Genomic DNA, 24,634 nt, shown 5'->3' with positions numbered 1-24,634 from the left:
ATCTCTTTTTCATATGGAATTTCTATATATAATAAATAAATTTATTAAAATTACCATTTAATAAAGTTTATTAAATATAAAATTTTTATTACTCTCTTATTTATTATTAAAATGTTTTTTAACTTATCACTTAATGAAATATACTATTATAAATGTCAGTCATATTATAATAACTTTATTAATACATATTTAATGTTATTTTCATTAGTCAGTTAAAATTCTTATATTTTATAATTTTTAATATTAACTAAATAAAATAGTCTTTTCTAACTTTAATTTAACATTTCAATTAAAAAATTCTTTTCATTATTCTTTTATTTTATTTTTGTTATACTCAAACATCAATTAATTTCATTTTTATTCTTTAATTTTTCAAAAAAAGAACCATTGAAATTATTTATAAGATTTTTTTAATAGACAGGTGCCCTTGTTTTATTGAAGAAACATTTTTGATAAATAGTTAAATAAAAATTTTAAAAATTACTTACACTTAAAATTTTTTCTTTATATAAATAAAAACTTTATATAAAAATAAATTTTTTTTTTACATTGCAGTAGATTAATTTTTTGACTACATTATTTGAGTAAACTTTCTGTGATAAGATATTTTACTTTTTAAATATAACGTTAAGTTAGTTAATTCAAGTTGTTTTTCTTTTGTTTATATATATACATCAACTTTTTAAAATTTTTTTCGCAAATCTAAGATATCTTTACGATTTAAATAGTTAAAAGGTAAAAATTGACACTCTTATAGATAATATCCATTGTTATAATTTTAGTTAAATAAAAATTTCTAATAACTATTGATCTAAAATATTGTAATTAAAATAAAAATACATTTTTCTCATACATATTTATCTTTTTTTTAATTAACCAAACAAATAAATATAAAAAGAATAAATATAATAGTAAAATGTTATTAAATTATAATTATATTATATATGTATATATATGTATTACATTGATTAATTATCTATTTTATATTAAAATTTATCTTTTTTTAATTTTTTATTCGTTACAATTATTTTATATAAAAATACTACAATTAATTTAAGATATTTATTTTAAATGTATAATTTATATATAAAGCTATACTTATTATTCAAAAGTTTTTTTTTAATGCTTTTTATATTTAATAAAATAATTTTGTTATATGTAAAAATTTAAACAAATATTTTTTTTTGTTATATAATATTTACAATGTTTCATGTAAATAATAACTTGACATATCAATATTTTTCTTTGTTTAAAAAATTTTACTACTAAAATTTCATTTATTTAAGAAGAAGTATGTAATACGTATATATAAGCTCTAAAAATTTGCTTGTGAGTAATATTTTTCTTTTTAAGAATTAATTAATAATCACTCAGTGGTTTTATGTGATTATGTGTAGATCGTATTAGTTATTACAGTAATTAAAAACTTTACTAGATTTTAAAAATTATATTGAAAATAGTTAAGAGGTATATTTTATATATATAAGTTTAACGCTAATGAATAATACTATCTAAAATACCACGTTTTTAACTTCAGTTAAAACAACAAACAGGTATTAATGAATTTATACTATTTTATATTTAAACATTAGATAAAATTAAATATTCTATATATTTTTATTATTATCTTTTTTATTAAAAAAAATATATAAATTTATTATAATTTTTTTTTCAATCATAAAATTACTATCACACTATTTTAACTACACAAAAATTATATGCTACTTTATAATCAAAGTATTTTTTACCAATATATAACCACTAGAAGTTCAATAAATGTATTCAAATTATTGTTATTTAAGTAGCAAACAAATAATATAATTGTCATTTATAATATTATATAATTATTACTTATTACATTATATTTTAATATATATATATTCACGAAAAACTTGTAAAATAATTATAATAGTGTATCCTAAGTTGAAAAGCCATAATTTATTTACTATTTCTTAGATATTATTTTACATTTTTTTTATTATATTTATTCTTAATTTATTTATTTAATATTTAAAATTCTTTTTTTTTAGAATATGACTGATATTCCATATTCGAGACCAAGTTTTGTTTTTAATAATCATAGAACATATTATATACCTAATCATTCATATAATACATTTGGAAATGCATCAAATTTTACTAGTAGTGATTATTTAAATTATACAAAAAAATCAAATGATATAAAAAATTCAAAACATTCAATAGAAAATGAAAAAATTCATTCTAATTATAATAATGATATAAATGGATTTAAAAATTATTATGAAAAATCTTATGACAAAACAATTCAAAATGATTCAAAAAAAAATACATTGGTAGAAAATACGTTAAATTATCAAAAAAATATAATCAAACCATTGTCATATAATTCTCCTATAAGTAAACATTATTTACAACTTAATTATAGAAAACCCATATTTTCATCCGAAAATTTATTAATAAAAAAAAATGACTATATAAGAAAACCAGCTGTACCTCCAAGGCCTTCATTGTATGAAAGAAATAACTATGAAAAACCTTTCATAGTACCAGAAATAAAGAATAAATTAAAAAAACAATATATTAATGAAGAAAAAAAGGATAGTAGTGACAGTATTGATAATGATTTTGAAATTAAAAATGAATTAAATTGTCAACAAAATGAATCAATTTGTACATTAAGGCATTGTGGGGAGTATTCTGATAATAATACATCACAAAAAAATACAAAATCAACTAATACTCATGATTCAGATTGTAAAAAAGAAGATATTAATGGTATTACGGAACATTTGAGTGAATTAAATTTTACATCAATATCTTGCCAAGAAGATAACGATACTAGCACAAATGATGAATCAAATATTTTGTTATCATTTGAATTAGCAAATTTAAAACCTGTCTCAACCATTGAAAGACACGCAAGAATAATACAATGGATTCATGCATCATCTGATTTTTCACATTTTCCACCAACAGATGAGTTATCAACAGATTTTAATGATGAAATAAATGATAAATTTACAATAAGATCATTATGTGTTTAAGAATTGTCAAAAAATTCGCAAGACAATTATTGTTTATAGTTTATATTAGAATTATTTTCTGATTTATCCATTTATTATTTTGTTTATATAAATTTTTTATTTTTTGAATATATTAACGATATATTAAAAAATAAACAAATAAAAATTATTTTAAATTTTGCAGTTATATACATTTATCAATATTATTTCATATTGACAACTATAGTTTATACACCATCAAAACGCGATCCTTATTTAATTTAATTTTCTTATTTTCAAAGATCAATCATAATTTATTAAAATTAATAGTTTATTCTTATATCAATTTTTAAACATTTTCAAAATTTAATGAAATATTACTAAAAATGATAAATCCAGAATTTTTAAAAAAAAAATTAACATTTGCATTATTAATAAAAAATAAATTTATTTGCTTATAGCTACATAAAAAAATTGTAATACTATCTTAAACAATTAAATTAACTTTTTTTTGTTTAATTATATATTAAAAAAAAGATTTTTTTTGTTTAAGTAAAGATAAAAAAATCTTTTTAGTATGTTATTGAATTTCATATGATAAAAAAAAATATTTTATTTTTATATTTATAGTTATTTCCCATTTGAAATTTTTTTTTTCATAGCACAACAAAATAAGATTTAAAAATAAAAATATAGTTAACAAAAGTTTTGTTTGTTATATCTCACCAAAAATTTATTTAATGTTAATATTTAAAATGTTATTAAAAAAATTTTTTCAATAGTAAAAAAATTTTGAATATCAATAAATTTTTTTTTTAATATTAATTTTTAAAAAGTTTATAATTAAAAAATATGTTTTTTTGTAAAGTAAAAGTTATAAACTAGAAAAAACTTAAGTAATATAAATGCAATTTTTTTTAAACAATTTTTTGAATACCTTTCTATTAAAATGTTTTTTTTTAATTTTTTAAGATTTTTAGTTAAAATTAGATTTTTTTAATCAATATTTTGTTAATACAAAATTTCTTATTTTAAAAATGAAATGTTAACTACAAGGTTTTAGTTTTAAAATTTCTTCATGATTTTTACATTTATTTGAAGATTTTAGAAAATATTTTGAATATTTATTAAAATAATATTAAGTTAATGTTTGAATTTTTAAAAAAAAATATAAATATTTCTAAATTATACTAAAAGAATTAAATGTCTGAAGCGATAATCATATATATGCATATATATTATCTTTATTTTAATAATATTTTAAAATTACACTTATTTACAATAAAAACTTAAAATGTACACATTAATCACAAAAAGTATACTTATTTCAAACTTTTCAATTGAAAATTTATATTAAAAGTTAAATGAATGGTAAATTAATTATGATGTATATCATATTTTCTTAAATTGGTTGTTTTATTTACATAATAAAAGGTAAGGTTAAAAGTGCATTAAATTTATATCAATTTATTACTATTTTTATCATATCTATAGACTAATTTTAACCTAGAAGATATTTATTAGTATAACAGTAAAAAGTTTCTTATTAAATCATTTAATAATATTATAAATTAAATTTGTTAAGACAAAAACAAATATTGTTAACTGTTAAAATTGTTATCTTTCTTAATATAATTTTATGTAATAAATTTAATTGAAATTATTAATAAAAATGTTATAAAGTATATGAATACTTATATGGTATTCTAATAATCTTTATGATATGATTTTCATAATAAAAAAGATTTATAAATAATTATATTTAACATAAAAATGATTTTTCAAAATATATTTTTCTAGATATTTTCAATAAATACATACTAGTTATAATAATAAAAAGTATAATAACAAAAATTATTTTTTAAGGAATAAAAACAAACTATAAATTAAAAATTGTTTTTTATGATAAGAAGATATAAATATTTGTTGTTTTTTTGAATTTATTTTAATAATATAAATTTTTAAAATAACTAGCTGTTCATTGTTAACGATCAAGATAATTCTTTTTCTATTTATATTGTTTATATTTTTTTTTTAAAAATTAGTTATTGTTTTTTATAGAGATAAATTTTAAAGATAATTATTTAAAATATATTAATTTTTAAATTAATATTAATAATTGCTTAATTTCCTTTTTATTTATGTCAAAAAAATTAAAAATATATTTTTATTAAATTTTTGAAAACAAATTTAAATTTTTATACATCTATGTGATTACTATAAAAAAAATATACAAATAAACATTTACTAATAAAAATACAATTACTATAGATGATAAATATGTTATCTATCAAAATCTTTCATACCCTAAATCTTTTTTATCCTCAAAAACAACTACATCCTCTTCACAATAAAATGATATACTAATATTTTTGTGATATTCATCAACCTTTGGTACACCAGCTTCACCAATAATATTTCCAGTTGTTGAATACCAACTTCCAAACATTGAAGAAAAACTATTGCGGCTTTTGTTCATAAAATTAATTGGTGGATCATCTAAAAAAAATTTTCAATTTTTTTTAATTATTAAGTTTAAAAGTATACCTGCACTTTGCCATGTTCTTGTATTATCCTTGATATATTTTTGAAATGTTTTAGTAAAAGCTTTTTTATATTTTTCTAACCAAAAATAATTATAAAAAAAATGAAATATAATGAAAACAAAACATTGTGTACATCTAAAAAAATAATCATTCATTAAAGAAGATGGTATAATTAAGGTAAATATTCCATATATCATAATTTGAAATAAAGTTCTAAGTGTTATCATTAAAGTTATCTAAAAATTAATTATGTTAAATAAAATTAATATTAAAAATTATTTTACCAAATTTGTATCTTTATCAAAAGCTGTATTGGCAAAATTTAGTTCTTTTATATTCATTCTTACAATATGAATAATTAGTACAAAAAATATTACTAAAAGATTTAATATTGGACCATAAAAACGAAAACCAGATAAAATGTCAAAATATTTCTTACCAAATACATCTTTTTCATGACAATTTATTGAAATAGTAAAAGAATTGTTTGCGCTTATTTCTATTGGATATTGAATTAAAGGAATTAAAGGTAATATTGATAAAAATAAACAAAAAATAAATGACCACTTAGTCATAATATAATTTTGATATTTTTCATGCCAAATAGATGTAATTGAATGAACTAAACGATCAATTGATTGAAAAAATAGAATTAAAAATGTTCCTATATCATATATTATCCAAATTAATAAAAATAATGCTGTATAAAGACATTCTTCCGGTAACAGTAACTAAAATAAAATTAAAGAAAATATTAATTTTTTAATTTTATATATCAATACTTACATCACCACTATTATTATATGTTGCTACCAACAAACCATAAAATCCTGTATATATAAGACTAAATGATAACAAACAATCTAAAAAAAATATTAATTTAATTTAATAAATATTACAATAACCTAAGTAAGTAAGACCAAGAATAAATACATAAATTCCCTGAAATTTTTGAAATGAGACAGAAATTATGACAATTGCAACCAAAATAGTAATAATACCAATTCCAAGTACAATTTTATATACAAACTCATAAATACCATCATAAAACATTTTTGCTGTATATTAATAAATGTAATATTAAAAAATTTTTGAGATCTATCTTTTTATAATATAATATAAGTAAGATATAAATTATTCTTTTTATAACAAAATTTAAAAAATCTGTTTTCAAATTTAATCAACTAATAGCAAATATGTATCCAGATTATCACCTATACGACAAAATACTTTTTTAATCATTCAATATTTTATCCATTTTTCTTTTCTATTATCATTAGAGATTAACTTAATAAGAATTATTTCTTTATTTTTTCATTAACACAAAACTACTATTGCTTTTATTTCAATCTTTTTTTTTAATTATTTTTATTCTTTTGAAATTTTATTTTACAAAAATTAATAATCCTACTCAAAGAATTAACAAAAATCATCTCTAAATATTATTACTAAACAATAAGTATGAATTTGACGTAAACATCAATTATAATTAAAAGAATATTTTTTTTATATTCACAATAAAATAAAATAAAATAAATGTTTTTTTTTACAATATAATAAAAATGTTGCAAATTATAACAATCTTTTAAAATAGTAAACATTGTTCTAATAATGAAATAAAATTTTTCAATATAATAATTAAATGTAATAAATCTATAAGAATGTTTCATTCTATTGTTAATTTGAATACATTATTTATCCTTCTTAAACATCTTTTCTATAAAATATCTGCTTAATTTAAATAAGAAGAAAAAAAAAACTAATAATAAGCAATATTTAAATATTTCTTTATTAATAAAAATTAATAATTTCTTTTTATTTTTTACTTAATATAATAAATTTTTATATATAATTTTTATATAAATTTTATTTATTTTCTTACTTCTTTTATTTATACAGTACAATAATTTTAATTCAAGATATAACTATTTATTTTTATAATATATATTTTTCTTACATTTTTATTATACATGACATATATTTATTCCAGGTTAAATGTTAATTATTCTTTTTATCAACCTATAAGCTGAATAGGTTATCTCTATCTATATAATACTTTTAAAAGGAATCAGCTAAAAGTTTGGTTAAAAAAATATAATAAAATAAAATAGCATTGTCCTTGACATATATGTTTCTACAGCTTAAAATTATTAAGCTATTTTAACTCTTTTTTAGTAGATAAATAACATTACATTATATAAGAAAGTATTAATGACAATTGAAATGGTAAAAAGACAAATGGTTAGATAAATAATTATAAAATGAACTTTTTATTCTATTAACAGCTAATATTTTTATAACAATAAAACATAAATAAAAAGAGATGATATATAAATACTATTATAATAGTATTAACTTTTCTTTAAAAGAGAAAAAAAAAAACTTTTAAATTTTATTTTAAGAAATATATAATAAATTTTCATATTTTTTTTTTCATCAAAATACTTTCTTTTTTTTAAAATAAAGTTTGTTAAAATTTATTTATTATAATATTTTAACTAAAATAAAAAAAATTATTTTTATCACTTTAACTAATCATAAAATATCTTTTTGATCCCTTAAATTTAATTCTAAAGCCATTTATATTATCTTTCTTCTATCTCTCTCCCTACTTCTAATTCATCATCAAAATTTACATGTCCTATTGACTGAACAATCTTTGTCATATCAAACAGTCCATATTGTATATCATCAAATTGTAGACATCAATTTATAAATGACCTTGTTTTGAAGCGCTAAAGTATGTTATGAAGCTCAGCAAGAAAGCACTAACGCTTACTTTTGTGTGTCTCTCTCTTTAAAGTATGTAATTGAATGTTGAATGATTTTTATTATACATACACAAAAGACGTTTATCAAAAGATAAATGTATTTAATAGATAGATTGTTCTCATTTTCAATTCCCACATTTAATGATGGCAAGTTTGTTTTACTTAATTATATATTCTCAATAACCGTTCATCAACAGGTAGCTATGTGAAAAGAAATCATAAAATATAATTTTTATTGATAATATTTTGTAAAAAAAAAAATTTTTTTTTTTAAATAAAATATATAAATCACAAATGACGAAAATGTTAAACTAAAGTACCGTTCAGGCATAAAAATTTAATTTTTCTATACTCTCTTATTATCAATAAAATTTTACATGATATTATGTGTAAAGATGCTTTGTTAAAAGGTTTACCTATTAAAATAACATAACAAAAATAATATTCTATAACATGCGTCATTAACAATAATTATGCTTCATTTAAATAAAATGTATTTTAATTAACAAAAAAAAAAAGTTTAGTAAAGTAAATTATTGGAATTATTCTAAAAATGATACAATATAATTTTTTTAATCAATCTTTTTAAATTTTTTATTATATGTTATTTAAATAAATTTTGAAGAAGTACTGTAATAATAAAAAATAAAAAAAATAGTTATTTTGTATTATTAAAATGTCAATGGAATGGTCGCTACATATATAACAACATTTTACAAAAATTTTATATAACATATAAATTAAAAATAATAATTATTAACTTTTTTTTTTGTATTTTAATATAAGTTAATTATTTATATTATATGTGTTAAATTACTTTTATTTATCAAATTATCTTTTGAAACACTATATATTTCTTTTGTTTTAAATAAATAATTTATATTATTATGCCATTATAATATATACTTAATATAAATATACATATATATATATATATGTATTCATTGTTTTGATTAGTCAAGCTCTATCTCATATAAGATGTATCAGTAACTACCTATCATTTAACTGTTTATATTATATCACTTCTAATTTTCAAAAAGATAGTTAAAACGACATTTAAATACAAAATTACTATTAATAAATCTGTAATAAAATACCATTAATATCTTTTGTTTCTTTATTTCTTAATTACTTTTGTTTTCATAAAAATTATCATATAAAAAGTAGATACTTGTAAAAGTAATTCCATATTTTGTTACATTTAATGCTATTTTATGTTTAGCGCTACTCAATCATTATACTATAAATTTTATATATATATTATATAAAATATAAATGTATTAATTTACATAAGATAATAATAAAAAAAAAAAAGGTGCCAAATAAAATGTTACATACATATAATAATATAAGTTCAACCCCTTTATGCTAAAATATAAAATTTAGGGTATTTAAATTTAAATTTGAATGAATGTCTTTATTGTAAGCTATTGTTTGATGGGTTAAAAAAATTGTACAATGTGATTGATATAGCATTTTATTGTCAACAACTGTGAGTTAGTGTCGTTTATTGTTACTAGAAAAATAATTTATTTTTGATTTTTATTGCTAGCACTATTTATAAGCTTAAATTTTATTTTCTTACTATTAAAATAGTTATTAAAACCCATGCTGTCATTTGTTCCTTAATTTATAAAAAAAAAAAATCAAAGAATGAAGAAACATTTTATAATTGATTGGTAATTTAAATATTTAAAATAAAATTAGTATTTACTTTTAAATATTAAAATATTATTTATATCTAATATATATGTCATTTTTTTTTTATTTTTGTTAATTTATATCTACTACTATTATTCCTATTTTTAAGCTATCTATAATATATTCTTAAGAAAGTACAATTAATCATACGATATTTTTCATTTGCACTTTTCTACAAATAGTTTCTACAAGAATATTTTATTATATGACAAAAATTTTTATTCAAATATTCTTTGTTAGTTGGCGGCGCGTGATTCTTCTTTTTGAAAATTACTTACAAATTCCATTTTTAAATTCTTTTACAAAAATTATATATATATATATATAGTTAGAGTAACTATTAATAATGTTAATATTCCTGTTAAGCATTTAATGATTGCGCAAACTTTCCTATTTTTCTCCTTCATAGTTCAGTTAGCTTCATTGATAATATAACCTACAAAAGGTTAAAAAGCTTTTAACATTTTAGGTAACATTATATATATATATATTTTTTATTTTTAAATTTTATTTTACAATTTTTTTTAACAACAATTTATTTTTTTTCTTTGACAAATTTAAAACAAAATTTATTATTATACAATATTATTTTCTTTTATTGTATCAATTATAAATTGTTTCCCATATTTTATCTTACTATTTTAATATCATTGCTTGATAATTCCCTATAATTTACGTTGAATTCTCGGTCACGAAGCATAAAGCAACAATTGTATCACTTTATATATATTATTTTTATATTGCGCGCATACCATTTACTAATCATTTTACATATAGCGTAAAAGATATATACGTGTATTGTTTGAATATGTATCTATATATCTAATTTTTAATTGAATGAAACTAAAGAATATCTTAAAAAAATAAGTCAGCTTATCATAAAATACCAAACATTTCTTTTTGGGTCAATGAGGATATAAAATGTAAAGGTGAATGACTAGATAACTAGAATAAAAATTTTAAATATATTTTGATCTCATTTTTTTTTTCCTATAATACTCGAGCAAAAATGTATGTTATATTAAATTTATATATTATTATATTTTTTAAGCTAGTCTTTTTTTTTTTTAAATTATAATTTTACCAAGAAACGCTAATAGTACAGATTACTGTGTCTTTATTTGTTTTTTTTTTTTAACTCTATTATATATAAATATATATGTGTACATATAATTTTATCAGCTTTTTCTAATTGGCTATCTCTGGACTATGTGTATATGTACATATATTTATTTAATGACAGAGCTTGTATTATTTTAACAAATAAATATACTGTAAATGCAGCTAATATTACTATTGCTTCTGTTAATAACTTTTAAGCTGCTAATATGATCTAAATATATGTATTAATTAACTAAGCTTTTGTTTACATTTGACACTTTTTATCAATTAGTATTATTTGTTTTTATGATTTTATAGATATTAAAAAATCTTAAAATTACTATTTTTGTATAATTTTATAAAATTATTTATTTATATTAATTTTTTTTTATATAATCATATAATCATTTTTGTCATTTTTTTTTAATATATTTTTCTTTTATTATAAATAAAAAAGAGGTAGATAAAAATATAGTCGGCATTAAAACTATTATTATAAAACTTTTATATATAATTTTTTTTTGATCTTTAATGTTTAGATATATCTTATAAAAACAATTTCCTAATAATGTTTAAACATTTTATGAAAACGTTATTTCAAATTGTAATTATCTATAAGCTACTATTATTATATTAACCTTTCGAACTTTTCTATTCAATTAATATTATATATCCTTTTAGGTAGCCCTCTTTCCATTAATAAAAAGATGTTTGTCACATACATTAGCTTTACAAATGTCATGGTCATATCGTTTATCTTATTCAATATATCTTTTAAAATTCCATCTTATATACTAAAAAAGGTGAGGCAGAAGACTTTTTATTAAGAAGTTTAATGACGGTACCAAAAAGAGAGTTACTTAGATAATATATTTATATGTGTGACATAAAAAAGAATATGACAAGCTTTTGACAAGTTCTTTTCCGATCCTCCTATATTTAAGAATAAATTAAAGATAAGAATTATTTTATATAATAAGATCAATGTGTTAACATTTTAATGATTTTAATAAACAAAATATTTTTTTTTTTTTAAAAGTTCATAGTATATTAAATAGTTTTTTTTCTTTTTTTTAACTCTTTTTAAAGGTTATTATTAAATCAACTTGTTTTATCATTTTAAACTGTTTCTTATTTAATTTACCTTCATTAATTAACTATATATAATTTTTTTTTAAAAATCTATATTTATACATCTAATAACGTTTCATTTATTTTATTATATATAAAAATGCAAAATTACCATGTTACCCTTGATAATAATGTTGTAGAGAAAAGATAATAAGTTTAGCTTGTCGCTATATTTATTTTAAACAACTTTTAAGCAATTCATTTTATGCCATTACAATGTCATTATAATTATGCCTTTTGAATAATGAAGTTTTTTTTTTCTATTTTTTCATTAAAAACTATTTTGGTTTGTTTGCGCATAATTTATGCAAAGTAAATTGAAAAAAAAAAAAAATTTTCAGGTTAATTGTAACAAATGACACATACCATTACTAAAACCCATATTTTAGAATATTTTTTATCTTACTAATTGTAGCATAGGAGACTCAATTTAAGCATAAATCATTTTTAATTGTAGCAATATTAAAAACTTGACCCACATTTCAAACATTGCTTAACCTCGGCAAACCCTTTATAATCAAAGTCAATTTTGATATCTGTGTACAAGATATTACAATCTATTGACAAAAATTTTAATATATATATATTATAAGTATCTCATTCTCCATTAATATAATGTATATATATGTAAAAATTTTTCCGAACACCTATTTATGCTTTGTACCACATTTTGATGTCACAAAGGCAAGCATCAGTCAAGTGGTAGATCGGTAGAGTGCACCTTGTTGTTTGAATGATATAATTAAACGAAATAATGATTTTCGGTGTTATTTGTTATAGGCATTACAATACATTGATGTTATATAAAGGAATTACCAGATAAATAATATTGACCTGCTTCTAATAATCAAGCTAATTAAAATAATTTTAATAATAATATTACTAATAAATAAATTTTAAAATATTATTTTAAAAAATATTTTTTAGTTGATTATAACAAAAATTTTAAAGATTTAGTATATTATTATTATTATTTTTTTATTATATGTTTTTGATTTATTATTTGTAGAAAAAAAAAAGAAAATATATTATTTAATAATAAAAATATAATAGATATATTTTAATTATAATAGTGATAAGATCAAACAATGTAACATTTTATTTTTTTACTATATAGTATTTAATTAAGAAATGATTATGAATTAGATTTATATTTATTTAATTTATCTCATTAATAAATCACATACTTAAAATTATTTAGTTTACCAAAAGTGTTAACAGTAGCCGATTGGTAATACTTATATATTATAAAAATATGTATTGGCTCTTGTATATATTCCATTTAATAATAAACAACAAAACTTAATACTTGTTCACCTTTTAAATATCTTGATAATTGTATATTCACCTATTAAATAAGTACTAATTCTTACTCTCACCTTATACTACATGCCCTTTTAGGAGCTTTATTATTCTTCATGTATAATAAGTAATGTCTATTATTAAAATAAAAAGGATAAGTATGGTAATATTTGTTTTCTTTTAAAACAGGAAATTTATATTAATATAATAAAAAGAATTTTGACTATATAAGTTTATATTCTTGATCATCTAAAATAATCAACTATTTTTATATATATATTATTTAGGTAAATTTATTTACTTATTAAAAGTATATAACTTTTGTTATCCCTTTTTATAACTATTTTCAATTAAATATACTAAAATTTCTTTTTATAATATATAGCATTTATTCAATGCCGTCATCAGCTTTTTACTTTATAAAATCTTTTTTAACTTTTTACAATCCAATCACAAAAATTTTGTAAACATCTACCTTTTATTATGAAAGTATTATTATAATATATATAACAGTACTGCACTTATTCTCAACTTCAAACTTTATAACAAAAGAAGCTACGGAGAGAGCATTAAAAGATCCCACCTACTATCCTCAATGACACAGTAATTATAGTTGCTTGATCCATTTCAATGCTACATACATTTAATTCCTTTTCATGTCGTTGCCCCTATTTCTTCATTGAAAGCCATCACATATTTATATATATATATAATATATATAAATATATTATTTATATACTTTTCTGTATCACAAAGCTACAAAGCACTCCCGGGCGTCGACATAAAAATATAATCTTTAATTGTTATTTTAAAACTTTTTCCCTATTTACTGTAAAAGATATAAGATATAGGTGAACTAAAGATAAATATTATCTATCTATTTCACATTCATTTAAAATGCTTTTTTTTTTAATATAATTTTTAATTTCTTAAAATTAGATCAAAGTATGTTAACATACAAATTTGTATTCATTTTAGCATTTTCTAATCATTTTTTTTGTCAAATTAAAAATTTTATAGCTATACATTTGTATTGATAAATTGTTATTACTTAAAAAATTATTTTTACTTTAAATGATTAATTTGATTGGAAAAAAAATTTGTTACAGTACTATATATAATATTGATAGAAAAATGTTGTTTAAGTTAAATTAATATTTTATATACTTATCTTTATAAAAGGCTATTTCTTATAATAAATAATAATTACATTTTTAACTTAACATACATTCTTTATGTTTTTGTATATATATATATAATACTATTTTATATTATTATAAAAATATATAAAAAAAATTTTTTTTTTATTATCTATTCATATTAAAAACAATCATGTTTATAAAAAAGTAAATACTTAATGCCCTTATGATGTACCTTGTCTTATATAAGCATCATTTTTTTTTTTAAAATATTTTCCTTCCAACAAATACCATCATTACTATTTCTTTACAGATTCTATCAGTCAAAGTGTGATACTATAAAATACTTTAAATATATATATATATATATATAGACTTACCTATCAGCTTATAAAAGAATAGCAGAGGGTGTATTGCGCAGAACTTTGACAGCTAAAGTGTGTATATTTCAAATTTGATTGCATAAATTTTGAATGCTATTATATATGTTTTAAAGAATAACTAGTAATTTTTGAAGTCGAGAGAGAGAGAGAAATAACATAAAAATTATTTATGTCATTCTTAAATAATTTAATACAATTGGCTTCATCTTTCCCAAATATTTTATTGCTTATTCTAAATATTTTTTTTTGTTGTCTCCTCTCTAATATTAACCTTTTTGTACGGTAGTTTAAAAAGAAAAAATGACATGAGTATTTAATGTTACATATCATTTAAAATAAATGTTTCTTAAAATTTTTTATATTTCATTTATTGGTGACCTCCTGAATAAATCAATTTTAAATTTAATTAACATCATTTGTTTAATGTATATGTAAGATGCCTTAATAATATGATGCAGCAAAAATGTCTTGGTGGCTTTTTAGCTCTATTGTTCTTTAGTCCCTTAATAGGCTAAACAAAAAAAATTTTTTTTTTTGCCATTACATTTTAAAATTATTATTATATTACTTAATATATATATATATGTGTATATATAAGCAAGAAAAATTAAATACAACTACTTTATTATATTTAATTAAAAAAGGTGGAACTTTTTTATTTTCTTGTAGCTTCCAGAAGCATTATACTATGGTAGTTGGTAGCATTGAAATAGAAAATTTGTCTAATCATTTATTATATTTATTTCTCTACCATCATTTTTATCATTTTTATATTATTTTCATCATTCATTAATGATACAATCAGAGTTCAGTAAGCTTTACATTAAAAGCATACAAATTTTAATTACTAACTATTCTATCACGAAGTTCGGTAAAAAAAAAAAAAGTTTATCTGTCGCATGATATGTTTAAAATAAAAATATTATTTGACAAATTATTATATATCAAGAACAATATTTTTATATCTTTTTGTTTTTTAATATCTCATATAATTTAAATTTATCTAATAAAAATTTTTAAAATTAATTTAAAATTATTTTTATATTAATAATACTTTTTTTTAAAAAAATATTTTTTTTAAATTTAATTAAAATTAATTTTATATATTTTAAAAATTTGATACATTTTAAGAGTTTATATAAATATAAGTACTAATTTTATTATATATCATAACTTTTAAAATGTTCTTAATATATTCTTTACCTTTGGTACTTTTTCTATTATAATTAGCTTTGTTAAAGATTTTTAATTATAAGAAGATGTAATTGATGTGACCGGCCTTCAAAAAGGGCACTTATAATCAGTGATACACCTTCACACATTAAGTATTTAGACATTTTATTTCTTTTTATTTCTAAAGACAATCCAACTTTATCCTTAATTGTAGCTTTTTATGTTCCTTTTCTCTTCCTCTATATATCTGCTTCTATAATGCACTTTTAACACAGTATCACATAAAAATTACATTTTTATACCTCTTAACGACCCTTTTCTAGAACATCACTTTTCCTACTGACCATCTCTTATTTTAACCTTCAGCTTTTGTTGCAATTTACCATAAATGACCATTAATATGGTGTTTGTATTTGATTTAATACAAAAGATATCAAATTATGCTGGATGCGCAAAAGGTTGACGCACCCAATAGTCTTCATATACCGTCAAACTTCTACAAATTACAATTCTTTTTTCATAGAGATAGTGTTGTGTCTTGATTATATATGCATGATGAAAACTGTTTGTAATGAATAATACATTAAAATTAAAATAGCGACAGCCTCCTCCTATAAATAGTAGTAAAAGAAATAGTAGGCAGCCGCTATATACCCGTACCTGCCAAAATGGGCACAGAGTAGGAGTGATACACATTATATAATCATAAATATATATTCGTAAACAGCTAAATTAAAATGCCCTTGGATTTCAGTTTATTACACTATCGCGACTTTTTTTTTTCTACTTTCTTATTACCCAGCTAAAATTCCAATTATCACTTTACTCTTTAACATTTTTTTTTTTAAAAAAACAATAAATTTAGTTACCTTCTTTTTTAATACTTTTACTCATCTAACTTTAAAATGATTAATATATATATAATGAAACTTTTAAAAAGATTATTAAAAAGTTATGGCATATTATTTTGTAACATATTAAACCCTCCTTTATAATAATCTTTTTATCGGTCAATTTATAATTATATCTATATACGTCTATATCATTTTTCTTATCCATATGATCTTAAAATGTATTATTAAAGTTTATTATACTTTTATGCTTCATTTAATTATTCTTCTTTTCAGGTTATGCTATAAGACTTGTCCTTCAACTCAATAGATCAAGGAAAAAAAAAGCTACTATAGTATTTCATTATAATAATATTACAAAAATACCAAAATTTATCTTACAATTCATAGATTACCTATTATTATATCTATCTTAGTGTGATCTATTTTTTGTTATTATTTTTTTTTTTTATTTTTAAACAAAAGAAAAAATTAATTTTATTTACAAAACAAATAAATATTAAAAGAAAAAGTATTTTCAAGATGCCTTATCGTAGTGAATTGAAGCGTCCAGATTTAAAAGGTAAGATTATATAAATAAATAAATAAAATATAATAATAGATATTTTATAAAAATATAAATAATCTTACCCTACTTTTATATTTAGTAATATATGTATATCTATTTAAAATTACTTTTAAACCAATTATGATTTGCTTTTAATTTTATAGTAAAGATAAAGTAAATTCAATGATTATTCATTCTATCATTTAAAAATATCTTGATATATATTATCTTTTCTTGTCTCACCTTTTATAATTATAAGGTTTATAGTTTATATGACTCTTTTATATATATATATATATAGTTAATCAACTAAATGACGAGGGACATTAAATTGTCTATTAAATATCTTTACTTTAATTAAAACTAATTTATTATCTATATATAGTATTCAGATATAACATTATTACAAAAATTTTTAATTTGTATTATCTTTTCTAATTTGAGTTATCCATTTAATAAATTACTATATATATATATTTATATATAAATTAAAATATATTTTATTTTCAGGTCAATTCCCATGCTCAGTTTGCGGAAAAGTTTTTTGTCATTCTTCTTCACTTAGTCGGCACCGTATGCAAGCTCATTTTAAAAGTTATACATGTTCACAATGTAATCAAGAAATTTCTAGTAGTGAAACATTACGTTCACATATGTTTAGGATTCATCAAATATCACGAATGTTCATGTGTAGATGTTGTAATTGGGCATTTGCTGATAAAACATCATTACATATTCATATGCAATCAATGAATAAAGATGGTAATCCTGGGGATGTTTATGTTTTAGCACGTAGTTCAACAGAAGCTGGAACATTTAGAAATGAAATGTCATCAGATGGTGAATCAAGAACATCAAATGCTTCTAGTCCTCTTAATATGAGAACACAATCACCAGCTGAAGCATCAGAAGCAAAAAGTGCTTTATCATTTGCTGCAGAAAATTTAGGTTTAGATTTTGGAAAAAATTTTCTTGGTGGTGATAAAATAACTAATAATATAAAATCATCAATCTTTCCACAATTTAATGAAGGAATAGATATGCTTATGAAACTTAAAAGTCAACAACAACCACAAATTGGTAAAACACCAACTGTTCAAGATTTATTTGGGCAAAATTCACTTTTAAATTGTTGGCTTGCTACTAATCCATTATGTCAAAATAATATTTTTGATTTAACAAATCCAAATTTACTTAATTTAGGAAAATTATCATCTCTTCCTGTTAGTGGTAAACGTCCTGAAGCTTCAGTAACAGCGGAAATTGTGAATAATGGAAACAATCGCAAAGATGAAATATCTGTTAAAACTGAAGAATGCAATTCAGATAGTGGAAAAAGCGATGTTCATGACAATAGTATATACAAAAGTAATCCATCATTTCTTGACAATCTATTTAATAAAAAACTTGCTGCATTAAATGGAAATGATGATACACCACAATCAATTTCTAAAACAAATAAAAGAAAAGCTCGTAAACCACAACAATTAAAAGATTCTTCATTTAGTTCATCAAATGGTGATGAGGAATCTGAACCAAAAGCAAAGATTTCTAATCTTTCATATCTTGTTCAACATTTAAATTCAAATGGAAGAAATGATATTAAATTAAATGAAAATGAAGAACAACATTCACCAGCAATAAGTGATTCACATACATGTGAAAGTGGTCAAAATAATTCAACAAATAGTTGTTCATCTGATAAATGCGATAACTGTAAGGTAAGATATTTTATTTTAAAAATATATAAATATATATATATATATATTTTTTTTTATAGAGTGTTCAAAAACAAAATATTGTTCTTCAGGAAGAAAATAATAAAGTTAGAAGACGAATGAGTAAAATAGAGAATGCTGTATATAAATTTGAGAAAGCAATTAAAGAGTATAGTGATAAAACATTACCAGAAAATATGAAATCAGAAATGATTAATTTAGTTGATACTTGTTTTAAAACTTGTACTGATGATGAAACAATTATTGATAATTTTAATTCTTCAGAATCCAAAGAATTAGTTGGATCAGGAATTATTGGAGCATCATTATTTACACCTTTAAATAAAATATCATCATAATTTTTAATGTTTAATGATATATATATATTAGAAAATTTTTTACGAAACAGTTTTCAATCTATTTACAGTAATCATTTATTTGAAAAAAAGAATTGTGTATATACATTGTCTTTCAAGAATGTTGAAAAATTGTTTCGAATTATTTTTTTTTTTTGATAATTGTAAAATTACCAATATTCTCAATCAACATTCTTTTTTTTATTTTAGTTTTCACAAATATAATTAATAAAAAAAAATTAAAAGAACATCCCAGAAAGAAATAAAAAAATTGATAAGATAATGTATGGCAATGATTATTAAAAAGTCAAAATGATTAGTAACCTCTTTATTTTTCAATATTCAAATCAACAATAAAATGCTATTTCTCAAGTTTTATTTTCAAAAATTCCCTGTATTGTCGCATTAAAATAAAAAAAGAATTTAATAGAACTTCATTGTTTCTCTATCTGCCAAATGTTGTGCCTTTTTATTATGAGGAAGCATGAATATATTTAATGTTATAGTAAAATATGACGAAAAAATTATTATGTATACTTAACAAATATGAATTTTTTTTATATAATAATTTTGGTAGCAAAATTATTTTTTTTTAATTCAAGATAAAATTAATAATTATCAGAAGAATAAAACCAATTTAAACTTTATTGAAATATTTAATTTATTAATATGTCTTATCCAGTAGTCAACACAAAATTATTAATAATAATTTGATTTATCTTTATTTCATTTTTTTTTTGTTCCTAGTAGATATTTTTTTTTTTACAATTTATAAAATAAGTATATTTAAATTATCCATTTAATGTATGTTTTTATTACTAAGAAAATGAATTTTTTTTTCACTTTAAATAAACCATTTATTTTTATTTACACATTTAAGTAATCAAACAAAAAAAATTTTTTTTTTAAATATGTTTTTAAAATTTATTTTTTAAAAATAAATCTTAAATAAATAACACAAAAAAAAACAATTTTTGTAAAAAAAATTTTTTTATTAAGTATTGAAATAGACAATGATAAAAAAAAATATGTATTCATCTAAATAAAAGTATATAATTAAGATTACAAAGACAGGTCTTTTTTTTCAATTAATTAAATTTTACTATAAGAGAAAATATATTTATTCATAATATTAAAACAGAAAAAATTCAAAATATAAAAACATTAAAACATTTTAAAAATTATTTTTATTATATAATAATATTTAAAATGAATGTAACACAATTGTATTTTTTAATATGAAATTTGTAATAAATGTTGTAAATATGATTTTAACTCTTTAAAACCGTTTTATAAATACTAAAAAAATGAATAACTTTAATAAATTTGTACAAAAAAAGTAGTTATTTTTGACAATTGAGATAAAGAAAATAGTTTTTTGTTTTAATATCATTAAATAAAATTAAAAAAAATATAGAATCTTATATTTAAACATATCATTAGAAATTTATTTTTCCACCTATATTAAAAAAGATAAGTAAAAGAAAAAAATAGCTATAATTTACAAGTACTATTTTTAAGGTACCGGCATTTAAAAATTTTATAAAATTTTTTTTTTCCATAAATCATTTTTTTGTTGTTTAAAGTTTTTATATATATATTAACATAATTTAATTTTATATTTCATGTGGAAATTAAACTTAAAAAGACACTATTCATATTATATTTAACTGATAATAAATCAAAGTCATAATCAGTCTTTTGCGACTTAGAAAGACTTTTTTGTATTTTCAGTTGACAAAAACCACATTTATTATATTGAGTCTCTTTTTTTTTCAATTTTACTTTTCTATCATATTGTATTTTATTTTTTGACCACCTTAATATTATTAAATATAAATTTATATAAAGGAATATTTTTTAAAAACTTCCATTAGGAATAAAGCTAGATGAATTAATGAAAGGACTTTTAACTTGTATATTTTGTGGTTGATTATTTGAAGAAATCTGACGATAGTTGTTAATATTTTGTTGTAGTTGTGAAATATTTATGTTTTGATTACTACTATCAAGTGATAAATTTGAATTAGACTGTCCATTTAATAATTGATATTGTGATAACAATAATTGTAACTGTTGGGATGTTAATTGATTTTGTACAATTGATGGACTTTGATTTTGATTGACATTTTGTGGTAAAACTGAAAGTTGGTTAATTCTTGAATTTAGGACAGCCTTTGTAATATCAGATATTGAATTAAAGGAAGTAATTTGATTGTAAAGAGACATATTACTATTAGATGGGTTAATTGATGATTGGTAAACAGATGACACCGGAACTTGATTATGAGTAACATTATGAAGATTATTCAATTGATCTTTAATTTTTAATACGTCAATTATTGATTGAGCATTTTTTGATGATAAGATATTATTAATATCAACATTTTGAGTTAAATTATTAAATTGATTATTATTTTCTGTTAAAGGTGTAATTGATGATGAAATAAAATTGTTCGAAGTATTAGAATTATAAATTGATGAAATGCCATTATTAGAAAATACATTATTAGAAACAACGGAATTGTTAATTGCACTTAAAGGATTTGAATTCTGTAAAGAAAATAATGAAGATAAATTTGATGTTTGTTGTTGTGAGATCACTGATGAACTTGAAGCAGGCATAGATGGACGTAATATAGATGATTGTGGATAATTTAATTGTTGAATGGCAGCAACTGCTGCAGCAGCAGTTGAAGGATTAGATGAATTTAAACAAGAAAGCATAATCTCTGTTGCTTGTTTCAATTGGTCATCAATTTTTTCTATAACAGGTGAAACAGTAATTGGAGTAACATTAATTGTTGGTGTAAAAATATTTGATACACTCTGAGACTCATTACTACGTATATCTGATATATCAACAAAAGAATTTTTTGTTTGGTCATTTTCTGTCTTTAAAATAGATTGATCAATTGATAAAATACTAGAAAACATTTCTTCTGATCCATTTTCTTGTGGTGAAATACTTTTTAATGATGTCATTGAATTTATTTCATAATTTTCATTTTTTATTTCATTACCTTTAGTTGTTTGACATTGTTCCATATGTATTTTAAGTCCAACTTTTTGTGCATAGCATTTTCCACATAAATCACATTTATATCTAAAATTAAATAAAATATATATACATATTAAATAAATAACAAATATTTCTTACGGTTTTTCTCCTGTATGTACTCTTTGATGAACCTGCATATTCCCCTGATTTGTAAATGATTTTTCACAATATTTACATTGAAAAGGTCTTTCACCGGTGTGGAGTCGAGTATGAACATACAATGATGATGCATAACCATATTTTTTTCCGCAATATTTACAAGTATATTCAGTTACTTTTTTTGGGGATATAGTTGTATCTGGTACTGTTATAGGTTCATTTGCCATTATATTTGTTGATAAATCATTATTCTCAATAACTGGAAATTTAGAAATTTCTTGTGATTGTAATAATAGTACACCAGAAGATGATTTGTTTGTATAACTTGATGATGGACTACATGAATTTGGAGATCGTGAACTTGCTGTAGATGTATTAGAAGAAATATTTTGTGGTGATGAAATAATATTGCATTGATGAGTTGCTTCATGAGCTGTTAATTGGGACTTTTGAATGAAAGATCTTGAACATGTTGTACATGAATAAGGTCGTTCTCCAGTATGAGTTCTTTCATGTGATTGTAAATTTCCTTGTGAAGCAAATGCTTTTGGACAATATTTACATACATATGGTCTTTCACCAGTATGTGTTCTAACATGTACTTGAAGACTTCCTGCATATGAAAATGATTTCATACAAAAACGACAAACATGTTTTTTTTCATTTTGTTCATGAACTTGTTTTACATGCAATTTAAGATAATTTTTCAATGTAAAAGTCTTGGGACATAAATGGCATTTAAATGCTTTTGCACCATGAGTTTTTTTATGTGTATATAAAGCAGAGGGTGATGATAAATTTTTACTACATTTTGGACATTTATAATTTCTTATACCTAAATGTGCACTTTTTTCATGAACAGTTTTTGTACCATATTGTGCAAAAGTTTTTTCACAATATCGACATTTATATCTATAAAAAAAAAATAATAAGTTTTTAAAAATAAATTATTAATACATACGGTCGTTCTCCAGTATGTGTTCTTTCATGAACTTGAAGTGTTGCTTTTTGAGCAAATTTTTTGTCACAAAAATGGCATTGGAAAGGTTTTTCACCAGTATGGCAACGACGATGTGATTCAAGTATAGAAAGATATGGAAATGCTTTACCACATATATCACATACATGTCGTTTTTCAATGCAATTTATATCTCCAGATTTATCTTTATCATTGTTAATATTATCATCATCTTTGCCATTTTTACCTTCTTCATTCTCTAGATCATCTAATTCTTCATCCTCTTCTAATAAGTATTCTTCCATTTCTTCATCAACAATATCCTCGTCTTCTTCTTCTTCATCATCAACATCATCTTCATCAAAAATTTCATTTTCATATGACACTTCATTATAATCTGATAAAGATTCATTAGGTGATGAATTTTGTTGATTTGGAGATTCACTCATATTATTTAATCGTACAGGTGATCCATCTGATTCACTACTAGATGTATTACAATTATTTTGATTATTATATGAACCAGAAGAATCATTAACATTATATTTATCACCATTAATATCAGCCATATCATTCATTGTTAATGATTTTTTTTTATATACCATTGAATGGTGTACAGGTACATTATCATGTACCATTTTGACCATTATATATATTACCAAAAAAGATAACGATATAAAAAACTAATAAATAACAAAATAATACCTAAAAAAATTGTAGTTTGATATTTTATCTAAAAAAAATTATGTAATCAAAAAAAAAAAATAAAAAAATATATTTTTTATTTTTAGCACGGTAAAAGTACCAAGCGCA

General features: G+C 19.9%; 4 protein-coding genes across 4 annotated transcripts; 2 read left to right on the top strand and 2 right to left on the bottom strand.

Moving 5' to 3' along the window:
- Positions 1-2,033: 2,033 nt before the first annotated feature.
- On the top strand, positions 2,034-3,026 carry SRAE_X000124400 (Hypothetical protein; the record flags this gene model as incomplete). The annotated part of the gene is made up of 1 exon (XM_024646763.1): positions 2,034-3,026. The coding sequence occupies one exon, from the start codon at positions 2,034-2,036 to the stop codon at positions 3,024-3,026; it is 993 nt and encodes a 330-aa protein (XP_024498707.1).
- A 2,248-nt stretch (positions 3,027-5,274) lies between these two features.
- Positions 5,275-6,583, bottom strand: SRAE_X000124300 (GPCR, family 2, secretin-like-containing protein; the record flags this gene model as incomplete). The annotated part of the gene is made up of 5 exons (XM_024646752.1): positions 5,275-5,483; positions 5,532-5,766; positions 5,815-6,261; positions 6,317-6,393; positions 6,436-6,583. 5 exons carry the CDS (start codon positions 6,581-6,583, stop codon positions 5,275-5,277), a joined length of 1,116 nt encoding a protein of 371 aa, XP_024498706.1.
- Positions 6,584-17,604: 11,021 nt separating this feature from the next.
- On the top strand, positions 17,605-19,706 carry SRAE_X000124200 (Zinc finger, C2H2 domain and Zinc finger C2H2-type/integrase DNA-binding domain and Zinc finger,C2H2-like domain-containing protein; the record flags this gene model as incomplete). The annotated part of the gene is made up of 3 exons (XM_024646741.1): positions 17,605-17,644; positions 18,140-19,350; positions 19,410-19,706. The coding sequence occupies 3 exons, from the start codon at positions 17,605-17,607 to the stop codon at positions 19,704-19,706; spliced, it is 1,548 nt and encodes a 515-aa protein (XP_024498705.1).
- Positions 19,707-21,563: 1,857 nt separating this feature from the next.
- On the bottom strand, positions 21,564-24,468 carry SRAE_X000124100 (Zinc finger protein 596; the record flags this gene model as incomplete). The annotated part of the gene is made up of 3 exons (XM_024646730.1): positions 21,564-22,809; positions 22,864-23,775; positions 23,825-24,468. 3 exons carry the CDS (start codon positions 24,466-24,468, stop codon positions 21,564-21,566), a joined length of 2,802 nt encoding a protein of 933 aa, XP_024498704.1.
- Positions 24,469-24,634: the final 166 nt, after the last annotated feature.

Source organism: Strongyloides ratti, scaffold srae_chrx_scaffold0000002, assembly GCF_001040885.1.
Source record: "Strongyloides ratti genome assembly S_ratti_ED321, scaffold srae_chrx_scaffold0000002".
In the NCBI taxonomy this organism is placed as follows: domain Eukaryota; kingdom Metazoa; phylum Nematoda; class Chromadorea; order Rhabditida; family Strongyloididae; genus Strongyloides; species Strongyloides ratti.
Note: the sequence above shows the minus strand (reverse complement) of the source record. Positions and strands in the feature narration are given on the sequence as shown.